Genomic DNA, 21502 nt, shown 5'->3' on the forward strand with positions numbered 1-21502 from the left:
GGAAGAGGCATCGATTGTGGTTTGTGTGCACAACTTCTCGTCGTAGTCCGTGACGAAAATGGCAGAAAATGTGACAAATTGTACAGACAATAAACAAACTTTTTCAAACGGTAACAAACAGTGGGTTAAGCTGAATGTAGGCGGGACTTATTTTTTAACCACCAAGACCACCCTCTCGAGGGACACCAATTCGTTCCTTTACAGACTCGTACAAGAAGACAGCGATTTAATATCTGATAAAGTAGGGACGCGATTTAATTTGGCCGAGACTTATAATATTCCGGTTGTTGCAGGATGAGACGGGGGCGTTTTTAATCGACAGAGACCCCAATTATTTTTCTCCCGTCTTAAATTACCTTAGGCACGGTAAACTAGTAATAAATAAGGGATTAGCGGAGGAAGGTGTGCTGGAGGAGGCCGAATTTTACAATATAGCCGAACTTATTACTTTAGTGAAGGAGCGAATTATGCATAGGGATAATAGCCCGAACAAAAACGGAAAAAAACACGTATACAGGGTGTTGCAATGCCACGAAGATGAACTTACTCAGGTGTGTTTCTTTTTTTGCTAGCTACAGCAATTTGTGACTTTTTTTTCTGCTAGATGGTGTCTACAATGTCAGACGGGTGGAAGTTTGAGCAGTTGATAAATATTGGCTCTCAATATAATTACGGTGCTGATGAGCACGCGGAGTTTCTGTGTGTGGTCAGTCGGGAGTATGGGGTATCGGAAAATCATGAGGTTAGGTGCGACAGAGAAGACAGGGCGAAGGTGCTGCAGCAAAAGGGTTCTCGTATGTAAATATACACTGACTGGAAACTCATTTTGTGTTAGTTGTTCTTTTGGTGTTAACATAGCTGAAGTTTCTGATCTCCAGCAATAACATGTATCGCGGGCGGTTTGTTTTTTATGATTATGGTAAAGAGGTAAAGAGGACTGTGTCAAAATTAACACCAAAGATATTAAAAAATCGACCCATATTTTTAGATTTTTTTTCTGTTAGCCCGTGATAGACAAACATGGCTATTTCACTGACAGCAACATTGAAGGCTATTTAGCATTAAGCGAAAATATTTATAGTTGGTATATAGTTAGGGCTAAGCGGAAAATAAAGATATTTATGATATTGCCTTTTTTCTTAAAGCAAACGCCCAATGATGGGGCGAACTACTTGACTTTTTCAAACTGATGAAGGCTGTGTTTGTCTAAATTTTAGCAGAATTCTGCTCCCGATGAATATTAGACGAATTTTTTTTTCTCGTGTAGTTTTAAAAGGAAGCTTTGCTCGCCGCTGTATGGTGCGAATTTGATTTTCAGTTGTCGAAAAATCAAATCGATATAGAATATACTGGACAAAATTTTTTATTTTTCTCTATGTAGTAAACTTTGAATTTTTTGTACTGACATCAACCTCTGCAAATCAAATTTGCAACACTCGGTTTTCTAATTCCATTAACTATATCGATGTGTTTACATGTGTTGGAACAAAATGATTTTAACAGTTAGAATAATTGTTCCCAAGTGTAGATTTCATTGGGTCACCATTATACCTTGTTTTCACAGTTGCAATAATCCCTAAAAGGTTCACGTACCTAATGGTTAATTAAGTCTTGTGTACGCTTTTTAACGTTATTTTATCTCCACCTAGGACTGAAAGTGCAACACCACCTAATAATCGGTTTGTTATAATACTTACTTATACTTTGTTAAAATGCCCGAATTTATATTCATTTTTTAATAAAAAACTATTTGTGGTTTTAGAAAGTTTTATTTCTTACTATATATACAAACTTATAAGAAATTAATAACTAATGTTGATCAAAATAAATTTCACTGGACTTAGGGTTAGGAAGTGGCTACTTGCTTAAGCGGTTCTTCTAAATATGTAGCCAAAGCATTTGCTTTCTGTTTCAACATGCCAAAACCGACGTTATTTTTGGCATACAAACACAGCAGCACATTTGCGACCTGTGTGATTGCAATCCGGCCCTCCTGGAATTCCATCAGGATAATATCGGGTTGTTCTTCGCGGAACGCGTTGCGGCCATTCTTCTCGTATTTGCTCCAAATATTGCTCGCTATCGCCGCTGTAACACGAGCGTCTTTGTCGCCGTAACCGCTGTAGGCCAGCAATAAACCTTCTTGGTTTACTAACCTGAAATATGGAGATCTATTTTCACGGGAAATTTTAAGACCCCAGACTCACAATGTATTTTCGACGCCCCCGGTATTTGCTTGGCTTAAAACTTGCGTTAGTACTTTCGGTTTTAGCATTTTTGATTCTTAATTAATAACCCGTTTTTGTTTCCCAACTCTTCTTTTAACTACAAATTCAATTCAATGATGCGTTTCACAGATAGCTGTTGGGCACGACTACCAGGATCATTCGCCCAATTTAACTACAAATGCAAATGAGTTATTCGATCTTCTTCTTTTGGGAACTCAATTCAATTCAATGATGCGTTTCACAAATAGCTGATGAGCACGACTACCAGGATCATTCGCCCAACTTTTGGGAACTCTACACTATCATACTGTTCTGTCAATCTTTGTGAAGTTTCAGCTTTACGCCATTGGCCACTTTGCTCAGTTACCCCAATGTACAATCAATCTTTAATAACTATAAAAACTATAGAGTATACCTGTCATACACACACGCCGGATATTGAGAAAGAGAGGTTGGTAAGTTAAAAATAATCAAAATTTCGTGTAAACTGTATTTTTTAGTGTTACAATAATAGAAAAGTCTTTCAAATAGCGTCTGCGGAATTGCTTATTTCACTTTTAACGGCTTCGGCCGCCTCCTGCATATCCAAACCCTCCAAGATATATAAAAGATTGTCGAGGTTGGCGTCTTCGTCGTCTTCGAACCACAGATGTATTATATTTTTCGCTTGGTCTATCCTCGTAGGATTGGCATTCTTGAACCAGTCAATTTCATCTTCTTTATAACCTAAAATCCGTTTTCTACATAAAATGTTAAGTGGTGCACAGAAACAACCTCTACCTAATTTGACAGCTAATTTTTCCCACTCGGGAGCAATTTTCTCGATTATAACCTCCAGCCGTTCTTCGCTGATATGCTTATTCTCCCGTCTCGGATTATTGTCATCCACAAAGTCCTCGCTAGCGTCTTGCTTCAAGTCTTCCGCCGCATTTTCCGTTAAATTTATATTCTCCTCCATTTCTTGTTCGTTTTCGCGAGCCTCTTGACTATTTTCGTCAACATTTTTATCTACAAAACCGCAAAATTGTCAACAGGCAGGTTTTCCCACCCTTTAACTGTGCGTACCCGGTTTTTCGTGAGCGATTTTGTTCACCATCATCTCTAAATATTTCGGAAGCGGATTATTCTGTAAATTAATTGAAAAAAAATATGGGCTTCGCCTGGCCAACAGTCGCAAAGCTCTCCAATCGAAGTTGCTGTCCTTGAGCAGATTGTCTTCGTCTCGGATCGGAGTTTGCGACTCCATTTGGGCGACCGCTTCCGCAAAAAAATCCTCCAGAGAAGGCAAAAAGTCCCTTTCTTTGCCTTTACACGCTTCGAGATTGTTGGGACAATAGTTCCACAGTTTGGTTAATTCACCACTGAAATTCATAATTGGCAGCCCAGGTTTAAACAGTTTGTTAAACATAGTTTTTTTACCTGCCCATGTAAAACTTTCCCTGTTCTTTTGACTGCTGAATAATATCGCCCAGTAGGTGAGCCTTATCGCTCCTTACCTTTAAATCGGAATCGTTTTGGGGTAGAAATTTTTTTATTTCTAACAAATAGAGGGCGCTGTCAGTGTTGCTCAATGACGTCAAGGCATACTTACCGGGGCAACCGTCGTTTTTCCACACGTTCCACAACTCCTCCCTCTTTAGGATATTTTTTATAATTTCAGCAAATCTTTCTCCATCCGGCGGTGTTTCTTTTAACAGGTTATACACCTTTTCGGTGGCGCTTTGAATCCACTCTTTCTGGTCCGTTTTCAATTCGTAACTGTCACTGAAATTGCGTAACTAAGCAATATTCATCTAATTTGGTAAGAAAAGTTAAGATAAGCATTTTATTCCTTAAAATTAAGAGAAAATAAAAGTCTGGATAGAACTGGTCTAACAAAAGCGTGAGTAGACATTTGACATTTGAACCTATTCTTATGACTTCAAAGTACTTACGACTTGAATTTCACTGAAGATGGCAAGTATTGAAACACAATTAGGAACTGGAGAAGCACGGATCGCCGAAAACTGACATCGTGTAGCTGAAGATCCAGCAACTTTTGGCTGGTTAGGTACTTTGCAAAATATCCGACATTGGAATTTTGGCCCGAGGTTATATAATCAAGTTTAATGCCATGAAAAGTGTTCAGTATGCTCATGGAATGAGAACAAAACACTTTCCACTGTACTTTATCATAGCACTGATTTGGATTTCTGAAGAAATCCTGCAGTTGCCAGAATTTACAATAAAAAGAAAAGTCTATGACATGTTTCGTATCACCTGACTTGATCTCCGTCACTGTGTCTTCTGTAGAGTCTGTACCATATTCAGTTATATTTTCCAAGTTGAATTCACTTACTATATTTAAGCCAGATCTTTCAGAGAAAGGAAAAAATTTGGCCAAAAACAAAAGTATCTTGCCGCAAAATACTGTGGCGGTGGTTCGAGATAATCTCCTTAATAAATCATTGCATAACCTCAACAGATTATTCTTGCAACCAGTAAAAAACAGCTCTTCTTTCCAAACTTGGACATTTTCCTCCACAAAAGTAAACATTTGCTGGCACATATCTAACGTTAAAATATCAAAAATGTCTCCAAGCAGTACGACAGGTAACGTGGACGTGTCCAAATGTCTCCGACATGATTCGATGGAGAAATCGATGTAAGTCTTTAGGGTTGTTACATTAACCTCTTTTGTCAGCAACTCAAGGAGCAGGTCTCGAAAAGCTTGATCGAGGGGACTTTTAATATCCGAATCTGTATTTTTATACAGCTTTACTTTATTTTCCAACAATTCGATCTTGTTTGCTGCAAAAGCTTCGGTGAGTATTTCCTGTAACCAGGAAACGTATTTTATAGATGACTACTGGTAAATAACATCCCAAAATACCTTAAATTCAGTTCGTAATAGGTCAAAGTTCATAATCTTGGCCATTTTTGCGTGTACAAAACACTTTTATAGCATTGTGTACAAAATTCCCTTTTCGAGTACAAAAATAGGTTAATTGGTGAAAATTCTTCTTTTGTGGCCAAATTATGAGTTTGGACGCTAAACGTAAATTTACATTTTGAACTTTGTTACTGTCATTTGAAGGTTAGCGCCTGAGTGGAAATAATTGTAGGCACCTTATCTATTTGAATCACCAATAATTTTAATTATTAAGCAATTCCTATAACTGATGGTGTTGAAATGGTGGACATTAGTAACGCAAGTCTCGCAGAATGGTTTTCGGAGATAGAACAGCACCGATGTGGATACTGCAAGAATCCCAGTGGAAGTGTATCTTTCGGTAGATGATTTATGGTTGTGGTAGTGTGGTTAACTCCAAATACCGATTTTAGGTATGATGGTGGAATCGATGACAGTGGAAGATTATCAAGATTTGATAGATAGGGGATGGAGAAGGTCGGGAAAATATTGTTATAAGCCTTCCATGGATAAAACTTGCTGTCCCCAGTACACAATCAGGTGTGACGCTGTAAACTTTGTTTTGAACAAATCCCACAAAAAGGTAATAAAAAAATTTAACAAATTTCTAAGGGACGGTGTTTTACAAAAAAAAAATGTGCTTTTTGATAATATGCATGATGATTCATGCAGTGAGTACCAAGAACATAAGCGGCAGTCTGTTAATATTGATTTAAAAAAAGTTATTACTACCTCTGGAGAAGACCTCAAAAACGTTGTGTTGGAGGGAGAAAATCCTGAGGACACTAGCAGTGAAAAAATTGAGGGTATTGTTGCATCTATCCCAGAAAGAAACCAAAAACATGTCAGAGAAGGTGTAGGCCCAGATCATAGCAAACCACCCTGCAAAAAGGCAAAATTTTTGCGTCTAGAAAGAAAGAAAGCAAAATTACAACAAAAAGGAGAAGCCATACAGTTTGTCAATGGTACCAATGAACAGAAATCTTTAAATCAATTTTTGGAGGATATACCTACTGATGGGAAACTCAAACTTAAGGTAAATTAAATTTACCAAACTAATAAAGCACTCTGAAATGTTGTATAGTTATTCTTTTCTTCAGCTTAAGCTCATTCATTGTGCTGCTGAGACCGAGGAATGGAATCAGGTCGAGGATTTGGAATTTGATCTTTACAGAAAATATCAAATGAAGGTGCACCAGGATCCACCTGAAAAATTAAGCATGCGCAGTTTTTTGAGATTTTTAGTCCATTCTCCCCTGAAGGTAGAATGTTTTCTCTCTCCTGTTGGAATGAGTTAAAGCAGAGCAAAAGAATAACTGTCTGGACAGGGTGTTTATCTAAGTTTTAACTACTATCGCAGATGATTATAGTGAAGTTGGATCGGGGGCACTGCACTTTTGAAGTTTCTGCAAGACTTTACGCAAAATACCAAACCTCGATTCACCGCGAGCCCTTAGACAGTTCCACCCAAGCCGAGTTTTTCGATTTTTTGGTTAGGAGTCCTTTGAAGGTATTTTTTTACTCTGCTCAGACTCAGACCACAAAAACAATTTAAATTTTTATGATATCATGAAAGTGGTACTATGCGACATTCGTTTTTGCCTTTTAACAAAAACGAAGTTTTCTTTTCAAGTTTAGGAAATTTCCCGACGGTGTAGATGGCCCAGGATATGGTTCGTTTCATCAGCAGTACTGGTTGGATGACAGGTTAATCGCAGTGGCCGTCATCGACGTGTTGCCCAAGTGCGTCAGCTCTGTGTATTTCTTTTATGACCCCGATTACAGGGATTTGACATTAGGCACTTACGGTTCGTTAAGGTAAGAACGTTATTTGCGTTAATCTTTATTTAAGAGGAGCGACTAAATCACAAATACCTTCCATGATTTTATTTAAAAAAAATGCAAGTGTGTCTATGGTGTAGGGAGAAGAGAGTGATTAAGATTTATCTAATTTATTTAAAGGATTATTTTTATTGTGTAACTCGTTATTTTAAATTAGATAGATAGAAAAAAAAGACGATATTTCATCATATAAAATTAATACTTAATCAGATTCAAGCATCTAAAAAAAACTAGAAAATTAGAGATTAGCAAAGATTTAATGAGATCTGGACATATATTTGACAAAATATGCCGCATCCAAACGTTTTGACAATTTGTCAGGCGCCATGTTGGTTGTTGATTGCCGCAAGATCATTGATTGAAAACCATATTTTAACATGTTCATATCTTTCTTTGTTCCTCATGACGTGACGCAGGTATTGAAGTTTGCGGCATTTAACGATTTTGACTATTACAATGGAGGTTTTCATTTTCCGTAACACTCCTTCATTAGTAATCGTCTGGATTTGTGGTATCTTCAAGATTTTCCTGTACGGTCAGCATTCAAAGGCTCGGAGTTTGGACATGGTTTCCTGTTTTATGGTCCGTAACTCCACACAGTACAGAAGAACCGAGTATATGTAACACCTTAGGAGTCTTTTCTTTATTTCCTGTGAGAGGTTGTGGCTTTTGAATACTTGACGTATAGCTGAGAAAGTACTTTTAGCCTTTCCATATTGTTTACTTTTCTCTGTAACTTTGTCTATTAGCTTTTGCGAGTCTTCTATTGTATCCGTTCTCACAGGTTGACACCATTTATGGAGATACCTTCATCTATATCTTTTAGTACTTCTCTAAAGATACGCTCAGAAAGTAGATTGAAAATCAGGTCTGTTCTAAAAGAGATTGGCTTTGATTTTTAGTTTTTTTGCGTCCATACCGGTTTCTTTCAAGACATCTATCATCTGGTCATGTCTAACATGGTCAAACGCCTTTTTGTAGTCTATTAGACAGGCAAAAACATCACAGATCACGTTCCTACATTTGGTGTCTTTACTTGTAATAAACAATCTTGGGCTTCCCATTACACTTTTTCAGTATGTTTATTTAAATTAGATGAATTAGAAAACCAAACATACATAACAACGGATATCAAACATAACCTCAATCAGGATTCCAGGAAGGACAAAAATAAAGGGCGTTATCGGCGAATTGATTTTCCTATGGTGGCGTTGCGAAACGTAAACAAACGTGCCCGTTCTATCTGGATTAACGACAACAAAGCACTATTAGTGGCTCTGTTATCATCTTTTGCGGTTTGTGGAAAATGACGAAAGAACATTTTATGATAAAATCCATTTTTAACGTATTTAAAGTGTAATGTGCAAACCGATTTTAATTGATACTGCAGGAAGCTATAATTTAAAGGATATTTGTGTAGTACATCTTTAATGTAGCAAAATTAAAAGCTAATTGTTATTTAATATTTCTTGAATTATATCCATCAATAGAGCATTTTGAAAACAATGCAACCATTTTCAATAGTGGTGAACTATAGCAATATTTTCTTACATCAGAGGTGTCACTGAATTGTAAAATCGCCAGTGGTCAGGATCAATCAAATCATGGAACGTCACTTGTGATTTGTTCTCTGATATGGCAATACCGTTACATCAAGCCACCCTTCCAGGGAAGTCCAGTTCGTGCAGTCGCTGCACTCGAAAATTGCGGACCTGAGGTATTACTACATGGGATTTTACATCCACTCGTGCCCCAAAATGCGCTACAAGGGTAATCTGCGCCCTTCGTATTTGCTGTGCCCGGAATCTTACGTGTTCGTCCCAATCGAGCGGTGTTTACCCAAACTGGACGCCAGTAAATATTCGAGATTAAACGACGACGCGCACGCGCGGGACGAAAACGCGTGCACCGATACCGACTTGGACAAGATCAAGGTGGTTTACAATTTGAGGTTAATGTACGTTTCGGATTTCGTCAGGGTATTCGGAGGCGATCGCGAAACGTTTAAGAATCTGGGCAAGCTGGTGGGCAGAAGGTCCGCCCACAATATTCTGTTCTGGATCGGCTAGAGCTCCGCAAAAAAAAAAAAAAAAATTGAAACGCTACAGTACTATGAAACGCTTTATTTGAGTATGTAAAATAGACTATATAAACGACGTAAAACGTAACCAGCGAGTATTTTACCCAAAACCTAATCCTAAATACGGTAACGATACGACGTGTTTAAAAAACACTGGGTAATATTTTAAATGAAAATTAATGTCCTTTAAATTGACGCCCTGTATAATACAGGCGACATCAACCTGAGAAATGATACCTTTGAATCTAAACGCGTCTTCATGAGCATCCCATATCATCAAGAGTTAAAAAAAATATATTTGCTTGAGTGTCATACGAACGTCGCCGAACCATACAGAGAGAATTAACTGAATAAGACGTAACAGTAACAATAACAAAATATATTAGTCCAAAATATATTCGATAACGTTTTCCCCCGTGAATTCGATAAATTTGCCGCTAATATCGGACCATCACATGCCGTTAACGCCGCCCCCTTCGCAGTACCGGGTCTGCAGATGGCGCCACAGGTCCAGGAGCTGCACGAAAACCAAAATCCTCAAACCCCGTCGCCTCCCCCCACCCCGCCGTGCTCACCTCAAAATGCGAACGTGTCTTCAAATCGATGAGACTCGCCAGAATCGCGGGCATCGTCCCCAAATAAGTGAACACGAGCTGCGTCTCCATGTGGACGCAATACAAACTGAAATCCGTCCTCAGGTCGATGTTCGTGATGACGTTCTCTTGGGTCAGCATCTTCGTCTCGAGTTGCTCGATGCTCTCCGTCTACAGAAATACGGGCACTTTCGAAAGCGAGCCCCGCCCACCTCGCGTCGATACTCACGTCCGCACCGCGTATCGCTCCCTGCAGCTTCTTCTTTTTCAATGACAGCATTTTCGCAAGCGCCACCTGGTGGTCGTGCGCGAGGCCCTTCTCGAGCCTTTCGCACAGTTCCTTGTGAGCGACGAGGACGTCGAGCAACAGCGCCACCTTCTCGCACACGGCGTCCTGCTCGAGGTCGGAATGTTTGGCGGCGGCACGACTCAACGGGTGGAGTTCGCCTGCGGCTTCGGCGAAAATCGTCCGAATCTCCGCCCAATTCTCGACGAAGTGGCGCGTATCTTCGACCCGCGTCTGACTAATGTTCTTCAGTTGGACAGAGAGGTCCTCGAGGTCTCGGGCCGAAGCCCTGCCCCGCTCGACGCTAGCCTCGGCTTCTAACTTCAGCCTACCGATGGTGTTTACGAGGGAGTGCACGCATTCGCGGCTCATAGCTATCTGATTGTGATCGTTTGGCAACAATTCCTGTAACGATATTGGGGGTGACTCACGAGATAGGGGGCGTGGCAATAGCGTCGCGTACTTTGGCGTTCGCGGCTAAATCGGACGTCATAAATTCATCCGGGACTCGTCGGAAGGCGGCCTTTATGCGCGTCTGGAAGTCGGAGCCCTGATCCGTCAGGAAGAAACCGATCAGCGCGTCCCTAGACATAACCGGGTGTCTGCACACCAGCGTCAACCACCTGTGCAAACCGCGGCGACGCTCCTTGAGGAACTGGTTGTCCGATATGATTATTTTCTTGGGAGGTAGACTCGGCACTAACCTAAAACCGCGTTCGGGAGAAAGACCTATATCGAGAGTAATGCGACCTACCTATAAGGAAACCTGTTAAGTAGCAGATCTTGCAACACCACAAAATCCGTGTATCTTCGAGTGACGTTGCTCGCGAATCTGCGCGAAGTGACGAAATATTCGGAATGTTTTAGAAACAGCCCCTTCTTTTCGGGCACGAGCTGAACATTGACCGTGTCCATCTGGACGAGTCGGTGGTAGTGGAAGTTTGAGGCGGGTTTATTTTTCAAAATCAGCTTCGCTTTAAGGGTTTGGATCGACGACAGGTCGGATATCGTGGGGCTAGGATATTCTGCAAGTACAAGTTCCAACAATGATGCGGAAAAAATTAGCCTCCCAAGCGATATGTTTATTTACAATCGTGACTTACTCGAGGCCGTTTCCTGTCATTAGAACGCGTTAAAGATAAAAATTAATCACCTTACGTACCTTAATTATACTCGACGTATAATCGCTACTGCTAAAACTAACCTGTTCCCGTAAAGGTATCAAACAATTTATCGGATATTTCTTTGCCCTGCTGAGCCCAAGCGACCAACGCCAACGTTTTATAAAAATTGGTCCTAGTAATAATTCCGTCCGCGTTTGGTCCGACCAAATCCCATATCGTTTTGAGTTGGGATGGGTCCAGATTGAAGTTGGATAAAAGGCACTTGTACACATCTGTATGGATCGCGTCGCCGTTGAGCGAACACTTGTCGTATACGTCTCTGTATAAAGGAGGTAGCGACGCTACAAACGTCCTGGCATATAATCAGTTTTACCTCGTTCATAACCCTACATACCTGAGCTTAAATCGGTCGTCATAACTTATCCGCGTCAAATATCATATTAGCTATAACCAGATCGAGGGGCGTATCAATTTCCAGATCGTCAAACCGTGGGATTTCGATCAGTTCGCATCTACAAACGGACAATTATTTTTTTCCCACAATAGATATCGCGAGTGGAGTGGGCGTATCGCGCAACACCGTCGCACGTAACGTTTATTCTAGTTTTTCCCCTGCGGGCAACTTACACTTTCATTATACATTCACCGCAACATAGAAAATAATCTCACATTAAATTACCATTTAAATACATTTGCTATTTATCGGGACATAACCTGAATTTCGACGACCAACGGTTTGGTTAGTTAGGCACAGTCTTTCGGCAGTTCGCACAGTAAACGTATCCGCGGTGAATGACGTCACTGCCTACTGCATAACATAAACGCATTCATCCCATTTAATAAAACAAATCGAATTTTTATTTCTCTCCACATACATAGGCAACAACAATGTTAAACCCGCGATATAGTTTTACGCTTAAGCGACTCTTTCCTAATAAATATACATAACGACAGTGAACGAACTTAGACTAAATTTAGGCGTCGCATCTCCTTAAGCAACTCGACGCCCATCTGGGCGGGCGATCGCGTTACTATGGCCCCCGCTTTCTCCAACGCCTTGATTTTATCCATGGCGCCCCCCTTTCCGCCGGATATGATGGCTCCGGCGTGACCCATTCTGCGTCCAGGCGGAGCCGACAACCCGGCAATAAATGACACCACCGGTTTGGCATTGGGGCCCGAGTTGTTCTGAATTAGGTAATCGGCGGCTTGTTCCTCGGCTACGCCCCCAATCTCACCGATGAGGATGATGCCCTTGGTTTCCGGGTCTTTTAAAAACACTTCCAGGCAGTCAATGAAATCTGTTCCGTTGAATGGATCTCCACCAATACCTACACATAGAGTTTGGCCCAGGCCCACTTGCGTCGTTTGGTGAACGGCCTCGTAAGTCAGGGTGCCTGATCTATGACATAGCAAAAAAAAAGATTAAATGTAAAAAATGCAAGTGCTAATTAATGTTTTTTTTTTTAACTGAACCTGGTTTATGCCAACATAAAAATTAGGCGTGTTGCGGTGCAGTTTGGAAAGAGTCCAAAATTATCAGCGTTTATCATTGTCCTACAATAACGTATAAACAGTTTTACACTTGAAGTATTATTAGTAAAAGCCCTATTTAAAGCTTTCAGTGGAAAAACAAATATTTAATCCTCGCGGCATTATTGACGGAATTATCTAAAAAAACATTAATGGTGACATAATATTTTGACCTATACAATTTGTTTTTGATAAGATATCCTAAATTTATTAGGTAGTGGGTAATCACAAAATTTTGATTTAATCTAATGCTTATTTAACACCTGCCTGCATGCAACTTGTTAAACATTGCCGAAATTCTATAAAACTACTTGTTATCTGTCAATGGCAAACTAGTTTCACAAAAACAAAACTAACCTGGACACCACACCAATAACTCCTTTCTGATGAATGTGTCCTGGCATAATGCCGATCTTGCATTGTTCAGGTGCAATGATGCCTGGACAATTCGGCCCAACCAGACGAGATTTATTCTGCCTCAGCAGCTTGTGTTTGACTCTCACCATATCATGCTGAGGGATCCCTTCGGTGATGCACACAATTAAAGGTACTTCGGCGTCGATCGCTTCGTGAATAGCCGCGGCGGCTCCGGGTGGCGGCACGTAAATAACGGTTGCGTCGGCACCGGTCGCCTCTCGGGCTTCCTTCACCGTGTTAAAAATGGGCAGATCGAGATGAGTTTTACCGCCTTTCCCAGGCGAGACGCCGCCGACCATTTTAGTACCATACTCGATGGCTTGCTTGCTGTGGAACGTTCCCTGTTTACCAGTGAAACCTTGACATATCACTTTGGTATTTGCGTTCATTTTCAGGTTCCATCTCGTCGATTCGTAGCTATTGAAACGTACACTTTGGCCGGCTTTTATACCACTTTCGCTCAGGTATCGGCTTAAAATTCGTGCGGGAACGGCCATCGTGTCGACGAGATCGCGGACTTTACTCGCTTTCCGAACCTTCCACTTCAATATTAATTATCTAATACGTACTGTAAAAGGTCAAGCAATCATAACCTCACATTCGAAAATTTTTGACACGACACCATTGCAAATTTGTTGGTATGAAATAAACATTTTGATTCTATGGATGTTGTCCGCCACTACGGAAAGTCGCGAAATATCCAAGTCATAAACGCACGTACGCAATATCCGTTATTGCAGAATTGTATAATTGTAGACTAGCCACTCACCTATTCGACTGAAAGTAACCTTTTCCTATTAGCTTTCGTGTTGCGAAGTAAAACATGCCATTCTCCACGTATTCTTTTTTGAAATCCTGGCGCCTCGGTCTGTTTTTTGGGTCAAAATTCGCTGGTTTGATAGTTCCGTTCACTTTTTCCCATCTCAATTTGAAAGAGCTGCCGCGCCAATAGTTCTCACGACCAGATTAGAAAATATACACTTATACATTACCTTGTAACCGAAAACACGCATTCGTGAAACCCGAACAAATCGAATCCTCTCTGCAAGTACTCTTTTTTATTAAACGGAGATGTACACTGAATTAAAGCAACCCCGTCGACGATACTGTGGTGAACAAGAAATTCCTGTGCAGCAGAGATCGAACTGGCCTGGTCGGTTGCGGTTTCCGCTGAGCGCCAGTGTATATTCGCTCCATCTGGTGAGTATTTATGGGAATATTGCTCACCAATAAAGGAAAACTTACATTTATCTGCTTCTAGTGCTATCGAGAAGTGATCGGTCGATACCCAAATTGACGAGAATTTTATTTGGTTGATCGTCGTCAGGGCTCTGCCGAGCAATGTTTCGTTTCCGACAGTCTGAAGATTTTTCAATGTGATACCTTTCGAGCCGCCTCTGGCTAATATCAGTGCCGCCACGTGGGGCGTTTTGATAAAGGGTTCTCTAGAATTTTCGCAGCAAATTGGTTTGTTCGTTAGATAATCGGCGGTTTAGCGTTGTGATCGAAAAGAAGTAGAATACAGGCTCGTCAAACCACTCACCTTTTGTAATTTACGCAGCTTAGAGCGTTTTGAAGTGTTAACCAAAAAAGTGCAACGGAAACTAACGCGGACATGCCGTGACGGTGAATTTAAAGTTCGTATTATATGTGCCATGCATCATAATTTCGTGCGGCTTTAAACGGATGTAGACCCGGTGAGGCAACATCCAATTAATTTTATGAGATAATTTGTTTTATTTAATTTAGTTCTAGATAGATAGTTTCGCCTTAATTTGTGCAGGGCATTTGTGGATTTATCAGAGCTAGGGGAAATCGACGAAGTTGTAAGGGTTTATTTTTTTTAAAGTCGGTGAAAAAATTATTCGGTTATAGCTAGCACGTACAACTTTAGTATTTCATGGTTTAATATATCTAGGCGTTTTTTACTTTAATGTATAAGCCATTTTAATGTAATTTACCTAAATTATGTTTGTAAACTTCCGATTGTAATTATACCTATCAAACCTTCATAAGGTTTTAGCTAAAGCTAAATTACGTTAATTAAATTAAATGTTAGTTAAAAATTAATAAAAAAATTGAAATAGTAGTTTTGGTTTGGAAATATATTTGATGCATTCTCGCCTTCAGTACATCATGTTTATTGCCATTTTTAGTAATATTTTTTAAATTACTAACACCGGAATTTCGGGTGGAAAAAAATGCATTCTGGTTTTCTATTTCTTATACGCAATTTAATTTTCCAAAAAAAAAAACAAGGAAATGAAAAAGTACCGATTAAGACAGAATACCATTTGGTTGAGTTATTCGACTTTAAACCGTTGCCTGTCCACCAGCAACATCCGCGAGAAGTAACTATTCTTATTCTCCAAAAGCTTCTTCGGATTGTCATACTCCACGATCTCTCCCTTTTCCATCACCATCACTTTGTGACAGTCTAACACGGATTGCAGGCGATGGGCTATAACGATGACGGTGAAGTTAGAAAACTGTTCCTCTATCACCTTCTGCACCAAGACTTCCGTTTCCGGGTCCATGTTGGAGGTCGCTTCGTCAAGTATTACGATTCTGTTCCTTTTGACGATGGCGCGAGCCAGGCATACCAGCTGCCTCTGGCCGGTGGAGAAATTGGAACCGTGATCGCTCACCACCAGGTCGAGATCGTCCACGACATCCTTAAGGTAGACTTTTGACAACGCCGTCCATATTTCCTCATCAGTGTAGATGTTTAGCGGGTCGATATTTTGCCTGATGGTTCCTTGGAATAATAACGGATCCTGCGGAATGATCGACAAATTCCTCCGGAAGTACTGTAACGATAATGTCTTCGTGTTTACTCCGTCGACGATGACGGTACCGTCGAACTTATAGAGGCGGAACAAGGTCGAAATGATTGACGATTTCCCTGCCCCGGTACGTCCTACTATCCCTAGCTTATCCTTCGACTTGACGTAGAAGCTGATGTTTTTGAGCACCTTGTCCTCTTTGTACGCGAGCGACACGTTATCGTAGACGATGCTGCCCTCGCTGGGCCAGTTCGTCAGCTTCTGACCCTCGTAACTATCCTGGGGAACTTCGGTGTACTCCAACACCCTCTCCACCGCCGTCATGTCGTTTTCCAGGTCCGACCATTGGAGCAAAGCTATCTGAATGATGTGAGCGAGCGATGCTGCTTCCGTGACCGCCAGACCTACGTCGCCGGACGCTTCGCCAGAGTCGTAAAACAACAATTTGCCGATCACTACGACGAGGAAGACGACGCAGAGGAAGTCCATGAAAAACCCGAACGCTCTGCGCACGCAAAAGGTCATGTAGTGCGCCGAGGTGTAGAGGTCTTGGTGCCGGTCGAATTCCTCTTCGAGGATTTTTTGCGCCTTGCTGGCCCTGATGGTGGTGACGCCCTCCATCGACGCGTTCAGGTGGCCGATGAGGGGGCTTCTGGCTGCAACATAAAATATAGTTCACGTATGGCGAAGCGACGATACTCACTGGCTGCTTCGAGCCTCTTCAGACTCCTCGCGGTTGGCATGTAGAGCTGCCTCAGTACAAACAGAGACATGCCCAGTAGAATCGCGGGTATGATGAATTGCCAGTTGACGCTAGCCACGAGGACAACGATAGCACACGTCGCGATGAGTTCCTAGACAAACGGAGTATCAAGTGGTGACCATGGCAGTCTGCTTTTATTCACCGTTAACAGCATGTTGATGGAATGGGGCAGGTGCTCGTCCGACACGCTCAAATCCTGCGAGAACCGGTTGAGGATGTTACCGATGAAGTAGTTGTCGAAGAACGTCATCGAGGCGGTGGTCAGTTTTTCGATCATTGCGTTATGCAAGTTGACCGACGCGATCCTGCAGAAGTTGATGAACGAAAAGTGTTTCGCCAGGTCCAGGAGAACGGTAGTGACGATCATCGACGTGTACACTTTCAATATCCACTTGGAATTCTCTCTTTGAGTGTCGATCACGTCGGTTGAGTTGGTGGCTGCGGTGCCGTGTAGTACTGTTATGTTCTCCTGCAGGTTTATCCTTCGGATGGGATAGTTTCGATATCCTGCAGGTTGAGCGCTACTCACCAATCCGTCAAGAGTCTGAGACTGTAGCTCTCGGTAACTTCGGCTCCGACGAAAAGCAAAGCTATTGCGGCGAATATCGCGAAACCACCTCCGAAAGCGAAATAGCGTCTGTACACCCCGAAGTCGACGCTTCCTTCTTTGCTCGCCTCTGCGTAGATCTTCCTCTTGCTAAATTTCCTCTTGGTAAGCGTCGACGTCTCGAGTTCGGCGACGTCGCCGCTTTGGTCGTCATCAGCATCGGCTTCCTCGCCTCGCTCGATCTCCTGCAGCAGCTCGCTGTTAGCTTCCTGCGGTTTCCCGTCGAAGACGATCCTGCCGCTTTGCATGACGATGAAATTATCGGCGTTGTTTCGATGTTTGAGGTCGTGGGTGACCAACACGCGACTCTCGCCTCTGAGGAAGTCTAGGATGCAGTTCTGGAAGATGTAGTCCTGGACCTTCGGGTCCAGCGCGTGCAGGGGTTCGTCTAGTAGGTACACGTCGCTTTTCTTGTAAACGGCTCGGGCGAGGTTGATCCGCGCCTGCTGCCCCCCGCTCAGGTTCATCCCCCTGTCGGACACGATGGTCTCGTCGCCTTTCTCAAACAGATTCAAATCGTATTGGAGGGCGCAAACCCTCACCACCTCGTTGTATCTGTCTTCGTCGAACGGTTCGCCAAATACGATGTTTTGCTTGATAGATGAGGGAAACAGCCAGGGGTCTTGGGAGCAGTACGAGAAATTGCCCTCAGCTACGATCTTACCCTCAGCGATCGGGTAATCCTTCAGGAATAGTTTAACCAGCGAGCTCTTGCCCGAAGCCAAGTGACCCGCGATCACCGTGAGTCCCGGCTTTAGTTCAGTGTTGATCTCGCGTAATATGTACTTGTCGCCCACTTGAACGCTTACGTCTTCCAACCTGAGGGTGGGCGCTTTGCGGAGAAACTCCGACTTCGCCCTGACCACCTCTTCGGCCGTTTCATCGTCCAGTTCTTCGCTGTTGAGGACTTTGTTGATTCGCGACCCGGCTGCGAATAGCTCCGCACCCCGACCGAGGCCAACGGGTATGAGGATTTCGACGGAGGTACGGACGTCCCTGAAGCATTTCAGCACGTAGAAGATGACCTCCGCGTTGGCTGTCTCGTTCACTCCGATGTAGGTCATGATGAGCGCGTAGAAGCCTACCTTGGACATGAACCCCGCTATCACCGTGTTGATCGTCCATAAGTAGAGGGATTTTAAGAGGTAGATCATCTCTTTTCTGAAAAAAAAGTATCTCAAACTTGGAGAATTCAGTAAATGCACAAAATAGTTGGTTTGGACTGACAACCAGGACGATTAATTAAGTAATGGGCTCGCCACCACTGTATATATGGTTTCACCACATACAGTGGAGCGTCAGAATTGGTTAAAAGTTTAAGTTCTTTCCTTAAATCTATGGGGGTCAGAAAAGTGCATAAAAGAAGAAATGATGATTAGAAAACCTACTTGCGTTTTTCTTCGACCTTCTTCGAGAACACTTGCTCCCAGGTATACATCTTAATAATTTTGATGGCTGATAGGGTTTCCTGCGTAGTTTGCAACCGTTCGTCGGTTTTCCGGCTCAGATCGAACCTCAGGTTGGTGATCAGCTTGCCAACGTAGACTACAAGAACAATCACACGAAATGACGCTTGTTAAAATATTCAAAGTGAACTTACTCTGAGCCGGTACGATGATAACCATAACCCCTACTCCGACCAGCCCTGACGTCTCCATCTTGTTGTAAATCAGATAGCAGACGACGCTGAGCCGGATGATTTCTATCCACATGTCGTTGAACATCATGATCGAGTTCTCGAACACCATGACGTCCTTGGTGATGAGCGTGATGATATTGCCCAGACTGATTTTGCTCATGGCCGAGGGCGTCAGTCTCAGGGCTTTCCTGTAGATTAGCGAGCAGAACGAGGTCCTGATCTGTATCGTCAGCTGCTGGACGTAAATGCGGTAGTTTTGATAGTAAAACGCGGCAAAGAACTTGATGCCGATCATCAGAGCCGCGTAGTACACCGCGTCTTGGAACGTCAGCGACGTCTGGCCTGGATTGAAGTAGAGCACCAGCTTGCCGATGGCTAGCGGCTCGAAAATGCTCAACAACAATTTGACGCTCAAATGTATCGCCCCGAACATGATGTACCTGAGCCCGAAGCATTCCCAGAGCAGCTGGATGAGCGAGTAATTCTTTTTCTCCCACTTTTCCCGCCATTTTCTTTCGAACCGGTCCCCGTTCTTTTTGGAGCTGCACGGTTTGATCACCTCGTAGATGTCGTTCTCTTGCAGGTTCCTTTGGATCGCTTTCTTGAACAGGCCGCAGTTGTATCTGAAAAAGGTCGGATGGTCGAGGGTTTCGCGCGACGAGTTCGTGCGTGCTCACGCGAATGTCAAGATCGAGAAAAAGTTTGCCTTTTCCCGTGGGTTCTGTTTGCGGGTCACTTTGCCGTAGTGGTCCATTTTTCGTTGGCTCGCGTCTTTGTCTGACGTCGCGGCTAATCTTCGTTTTCGCGACGTGTCGCTCCGAATATAATCTTTAATGGCCCTAAATGGGCGCAAATTGGTGTTTAAAGGATAATTGTGGCCTTGTTTGCGGAAGTCTTTTTTAATGGTTTAATTCGACACGTTAACGCGAGAAGCTAGAATAATCTTAGGTTTCGTTTCGGCTGCATTTATCGGTGACACAAATTGCCGGGATAATTAATTGTGCCAGAAAATCGTTTCCAAAGTGAAAGATAGGCGGGCGATTGATTTGCCCATCATTTTCCAAAATTTTTACTTTCACTAACCAGTCAAACAAAGGTTTTCAATAAGTTCCAATTAATAAGTGATTCTATTTCTCTCTTTGCTGCCTCTGAGACACTTACGAAATCGCTCTCACAGCTGTGCTAGCTGAGAGTCAGAATGACAAGGCGGCTATCTAAGTTGATCCCCCCAAATCAGGAGGTGGATCCTCAAAAAAAAATTTTTTTGCTCCTTATTTCTTTTATGCATGATTTCAACATGGGATTCAATAGGCAAATACATAAAATACAAGCTACTTTGGAGTTTTTTTTCTTTACATCGTTTCCATCGGAATTTATCGGCGAATCGATCAACAGAAATCAGCAAGCATTGCTGCTGACCGTTTCGCAGTCTAGCGTCTTTCAATTTGCATAATATCCTGATGAAATCTCTCGCCATGGGAGTCCAAAAAATGAATTTTAAGTGACATATTGGATCCTAAAACTTTCTAATGATTTGTCGGTAGTTGTCAGCTTTAGTATTTCCAAGAAAATTATGACATACATTTACAAAAGCCATCCACGCTCTTCAAAAATTCCTTCTTTCATTTTTGCGTCACTGATTCGAGGAAATTTTGTTTTGAGATATTGAAAGCCAAAGCCTGCACCATCCTTGTTCATAGCTTTCATAAAATTTTTCATGAAGTGGTGGCAGAAAAATTTTGTCACTAGACACTAAAGGTTTATGAGAAATATTTATGAGTCCAAGAGTCAAGCTTTTTTCTTTGTGTTTTGACTTTGTAATGTTTTTCTCTTGCGCGGCTGTCCCATTCGCATAGAAAACAACAGAACTTGGTGTATCTTCCCTGTAGTCCAGTAAGTATAACGACGACTTTTAAAGCAGCACAAATATTACATAGCTATTGAGAATATTTTATTTGCATAATTTTCTTTCATGTTTGCTGCATGTGCAGCACTGATGGGTATTTATTTCTATTATGCATCACTGCATACATCAATAAAAAGTCTCTTTTCATCAGAAAATTAAGTTCTTAAAGAAGCCCGGTAGCATCATTGGAATATACCAAATCATATTCTTTCGAAAAGTAATTCGTGAAATCTTCTTGTGTTGTGTGAAAATACTCTTGTCCTTTTATCCAACAAATTCCACTGTTTTAATCTTAATTTTGATAGCCCCAACTCTAATAAGATCATTTAACCCAATGGGGTTCTTTGATGGACTTGAAGATCCAGATAAAGTGTTTGAAGGCGATTGAGGCTGTACTGTCTACAGTGTAGACAGAAAGTATTTATATATTCCATCTTTTAGTTATTTTTTGGTGGAGATGTAAGATGTAAGTGCTTTCCCAATAGGAGTTCTCGAGCAGTTGCTATAGCATATTTTATTCAGCCAACTGTTATCCCCCTCATCCATAGAAAATTCAATATAAAGCTGATAAGCTGTTTTAACGAAGTCGGTAATGGATTTCCGCTGCATTTTTAGTGTAAACTCACCATAAATGTAGCAAAAACTGTTCGCGGCATTCTATAACCTAAAATTTATTTTAGAAAAATTTTCAAATTGCTATTGTATATTTATTAGATCTGTTCATGAAAAAAACTTTATGCAAAACTTCCAATATATTTGATACAGAACGTAAACAATTAAAAGACAA

At 41.9% G+C, this 21502-nt stretch overlaps 8 protein-coding genes across 11 annotated transcripts; 2 read left to right on the top strand and 6 right to left on the bottom strand.

Annotated features, from left to right (window-relative positions):
* Positions 1-2: 2 nt before the first annotated feature.
* On the top strand, positions 3-1755 carry LOC132699408 (BTB/POZ domain-containing protein KCTD5). The gene is made up of 3 exons (XM_060666086.1): positions 3-241; positions 294-551; positions 605-1755. Exons 1-3 carry the CDS (start codon positions 59-61, stop codon positions 800-802), a joined length of 639 nt encoding a protein of 212 aa, XP_060522069.1. The 5' UTR covers positions 3-58; the 3' UTR covers positions 803-1755.
* On the bottom strand, positions 1756-2337 carry LOC132699409 (ragulator complex protein LAMTOR2 homolog). The gene is made up of 2 exons (XM_060666087.1): positions 2208-2337; positions 1756-2156 (listed from the first exon to the last, which is right to left on the bottom strand). Exons 1-2 carry the CDS (start codon positions 2273-2275, stop codon positions 1847-1849), a joined length of 378 nt encoding a protein of 125 aa, XP_060522070.1. The 5' UTR covers positions 2276-2337; the 3' UTR covers positions 1756-1846.
* Positions 2338-2616: 279 nt separating this feature from the next.
* Positions 2617-5236, bottom strand: LOC132698989 (THO complex subunit 1). Its single transcript, XM_060665360.1, has 7 exons — positions 5101-5236; positions 4163-5043; positions 3820-3992; positions 3648-3765; positions 3294-3589; positions 3009-3236; positions 2617-2954 (listed from the first exon to the last, which is right to left on the bottom strand). The coding sequence occupies exons 1-7, from the start codon at positions 5143-5145 to the stop codon at positions 2752-2754; spliced, it is 1944 nt and encodes a 647-aa protein (XP_060521343.1). The 5' UTR covers positions 5146-5236; the 3' UTR covers positions 2617-2751.
* A 126-nt stretch (positions 5237-5362) lies between these two features.
* LOC132698991 (arginyl-tRNA--protein transferase 1) lies at positions 5363-9050 on the top strand. Of its 2 annotated transcripts, none has more exons than XM_060665365.1 (5): positions 5363-5500; positions 5553-6175; positions 6240-6401; positions 6773-6957; positions 8651-9050. In XM_060665365.1, exons 1-5 carry the CDS (start codon positions 5401-5403, stop codon positions 9048-9050), a joined length of 1470 nt encoding a protein of 489 aa, XP_060521348.1. In that variant the 5' UTR covers positions 5363-5400. The 2 variants fall into 2 exon arrangements, with proteins under 2 accessions (XP_060521348.1, XP_060521349.1); XM_060665366.1 differs by lacking the exon at positions 6240-6401 and adding an exon at positions 6500-6649.
* A 91-nt stretch (positions 9051-9141) lies between these two features.
* Positions 9142-13923, bottom strand: LOC132698990 (sorting nexin-8-like). 3 transcript variants are annotated; one of them, XM_060665364.1, is made up of 8 exons: positions 11459-11685; positions 11145-11405; positions 11044-11056; positions 10695-10965; positions 10404-10644; positions 9884-10345; positions 9637-9825; positions 9142-9578 (listed from the first exon to the last, which is right to left on the bottom strand). In XM_060665364.1, exons 2-8 carry the CDS (start codon positions 11334-11336, stop codon positions 9513-9515), a joined length of 1434 nt encoding a protein of 477 aa, XP_060521347.1. In that variant the 5' UTR covers positions 11337-11405; positions 11459-11685; the 3' UTR covers positions 9142-9512. The 3 variants fall into 3 exon arrangements, with proteins under 3 accessions (XP_060521347.1, XP_060521346.1, XP_060521345.1); XM_060665363.1 differs by lacking the exon at positions 11044-11056 and adding an exon at positions 13784-13923 and having other exon boundaries at positions 9145-9578; positions 11459-11576; XM_060665362.1 differs by lacking the exon at positions 11044-11056 and adding an exon at positions 11692-12013 and having other exon boundaries at positions 9145-9578; positions 11459-11576.
* Positions 11714-13511, bottom strand: LOC132698993 (succinate--CoA ligase [ADP/GDP-forming] subunit alpha, mitochondrial). Its single transcript, XM_060665367.1, has 2 exons — positions 12955-13511; positions 11714-12466 (listed from the first exon to the last, which is right to left on the bottom strand). The coding sequence occupies exons 1-2, from the start codon at positions 13509-13511 to the stop codon at positions 12028-12030; spliced, it is 996 nt and encodes a 331-aa protein (XP_060521350.1). The 3' UTR covers positions 11714-12027.
* A 79-nt stretch (positions 13924-14002) lies between the features above and the next one.
* Positions 14003-14631, bottom strand: LOC132700104 (N-acylneuraminate cytidylyltransferase). The gene is made up of 3 exons (XM_060667224.1): positions 14558-14631; positions 14260-14459; positions 14003-14211 (listed from the first exon to the last, which is right to left on the bottom strand). Exons 1-3 carry the CDS (start codon positions 14629-14631, stop codon positions 14003-14005), a joined length of 483 nt encoding a protein of 160 aa, XP_060523207.1.
* A 595-nt stretch (positions 14632-15226) lies between these two features.
* Positions 15227-19818, bottom strand: LOC132699857 (ATP-binding cassette sub-family C member 4-like). The gene is made up of 7 exons (XM_060666795.1): positions 19487-19818; positions 18771-19432; positions 18559-18715; positions 17093-18331; positions 16706-17045; positions 16504-16654; positions 15227-16456 (listed from the first exon to the last, which is right to left on the bottom strand). The coding sequence occupies exons 1-7, from the start codon at positions 19561-19563 to the stop codon at positions 15318-15320; spliced, it is 3765 nt and encodes a 1254-aa protein (XP_060522778.1). The 5' UTR covers positions 19564-19818; the 3' UTR covers positions 15227-15317.
* Between the last annotated feature and the right edge of the window lie 1684 nt (positions 19819-21502).

Source organism: Cylas formicarius, unplaced genomic scaffold (assembly GCF_029955315.1).
Source record: "Cylas formicarius isolate icCylForm1 unplaced genomic scaffold, icCylForm1.1 PGA_scaffold_3__17_contigs__length_32017465, whole genome shotgun sequence".
In the NCBI taxonomy this organism is placed as follows: Eukaryota; Metazoa; Arthropoda; class Insecta; order Coleoptera; family Brentidae; genus Cylas; species Cylas formicarius.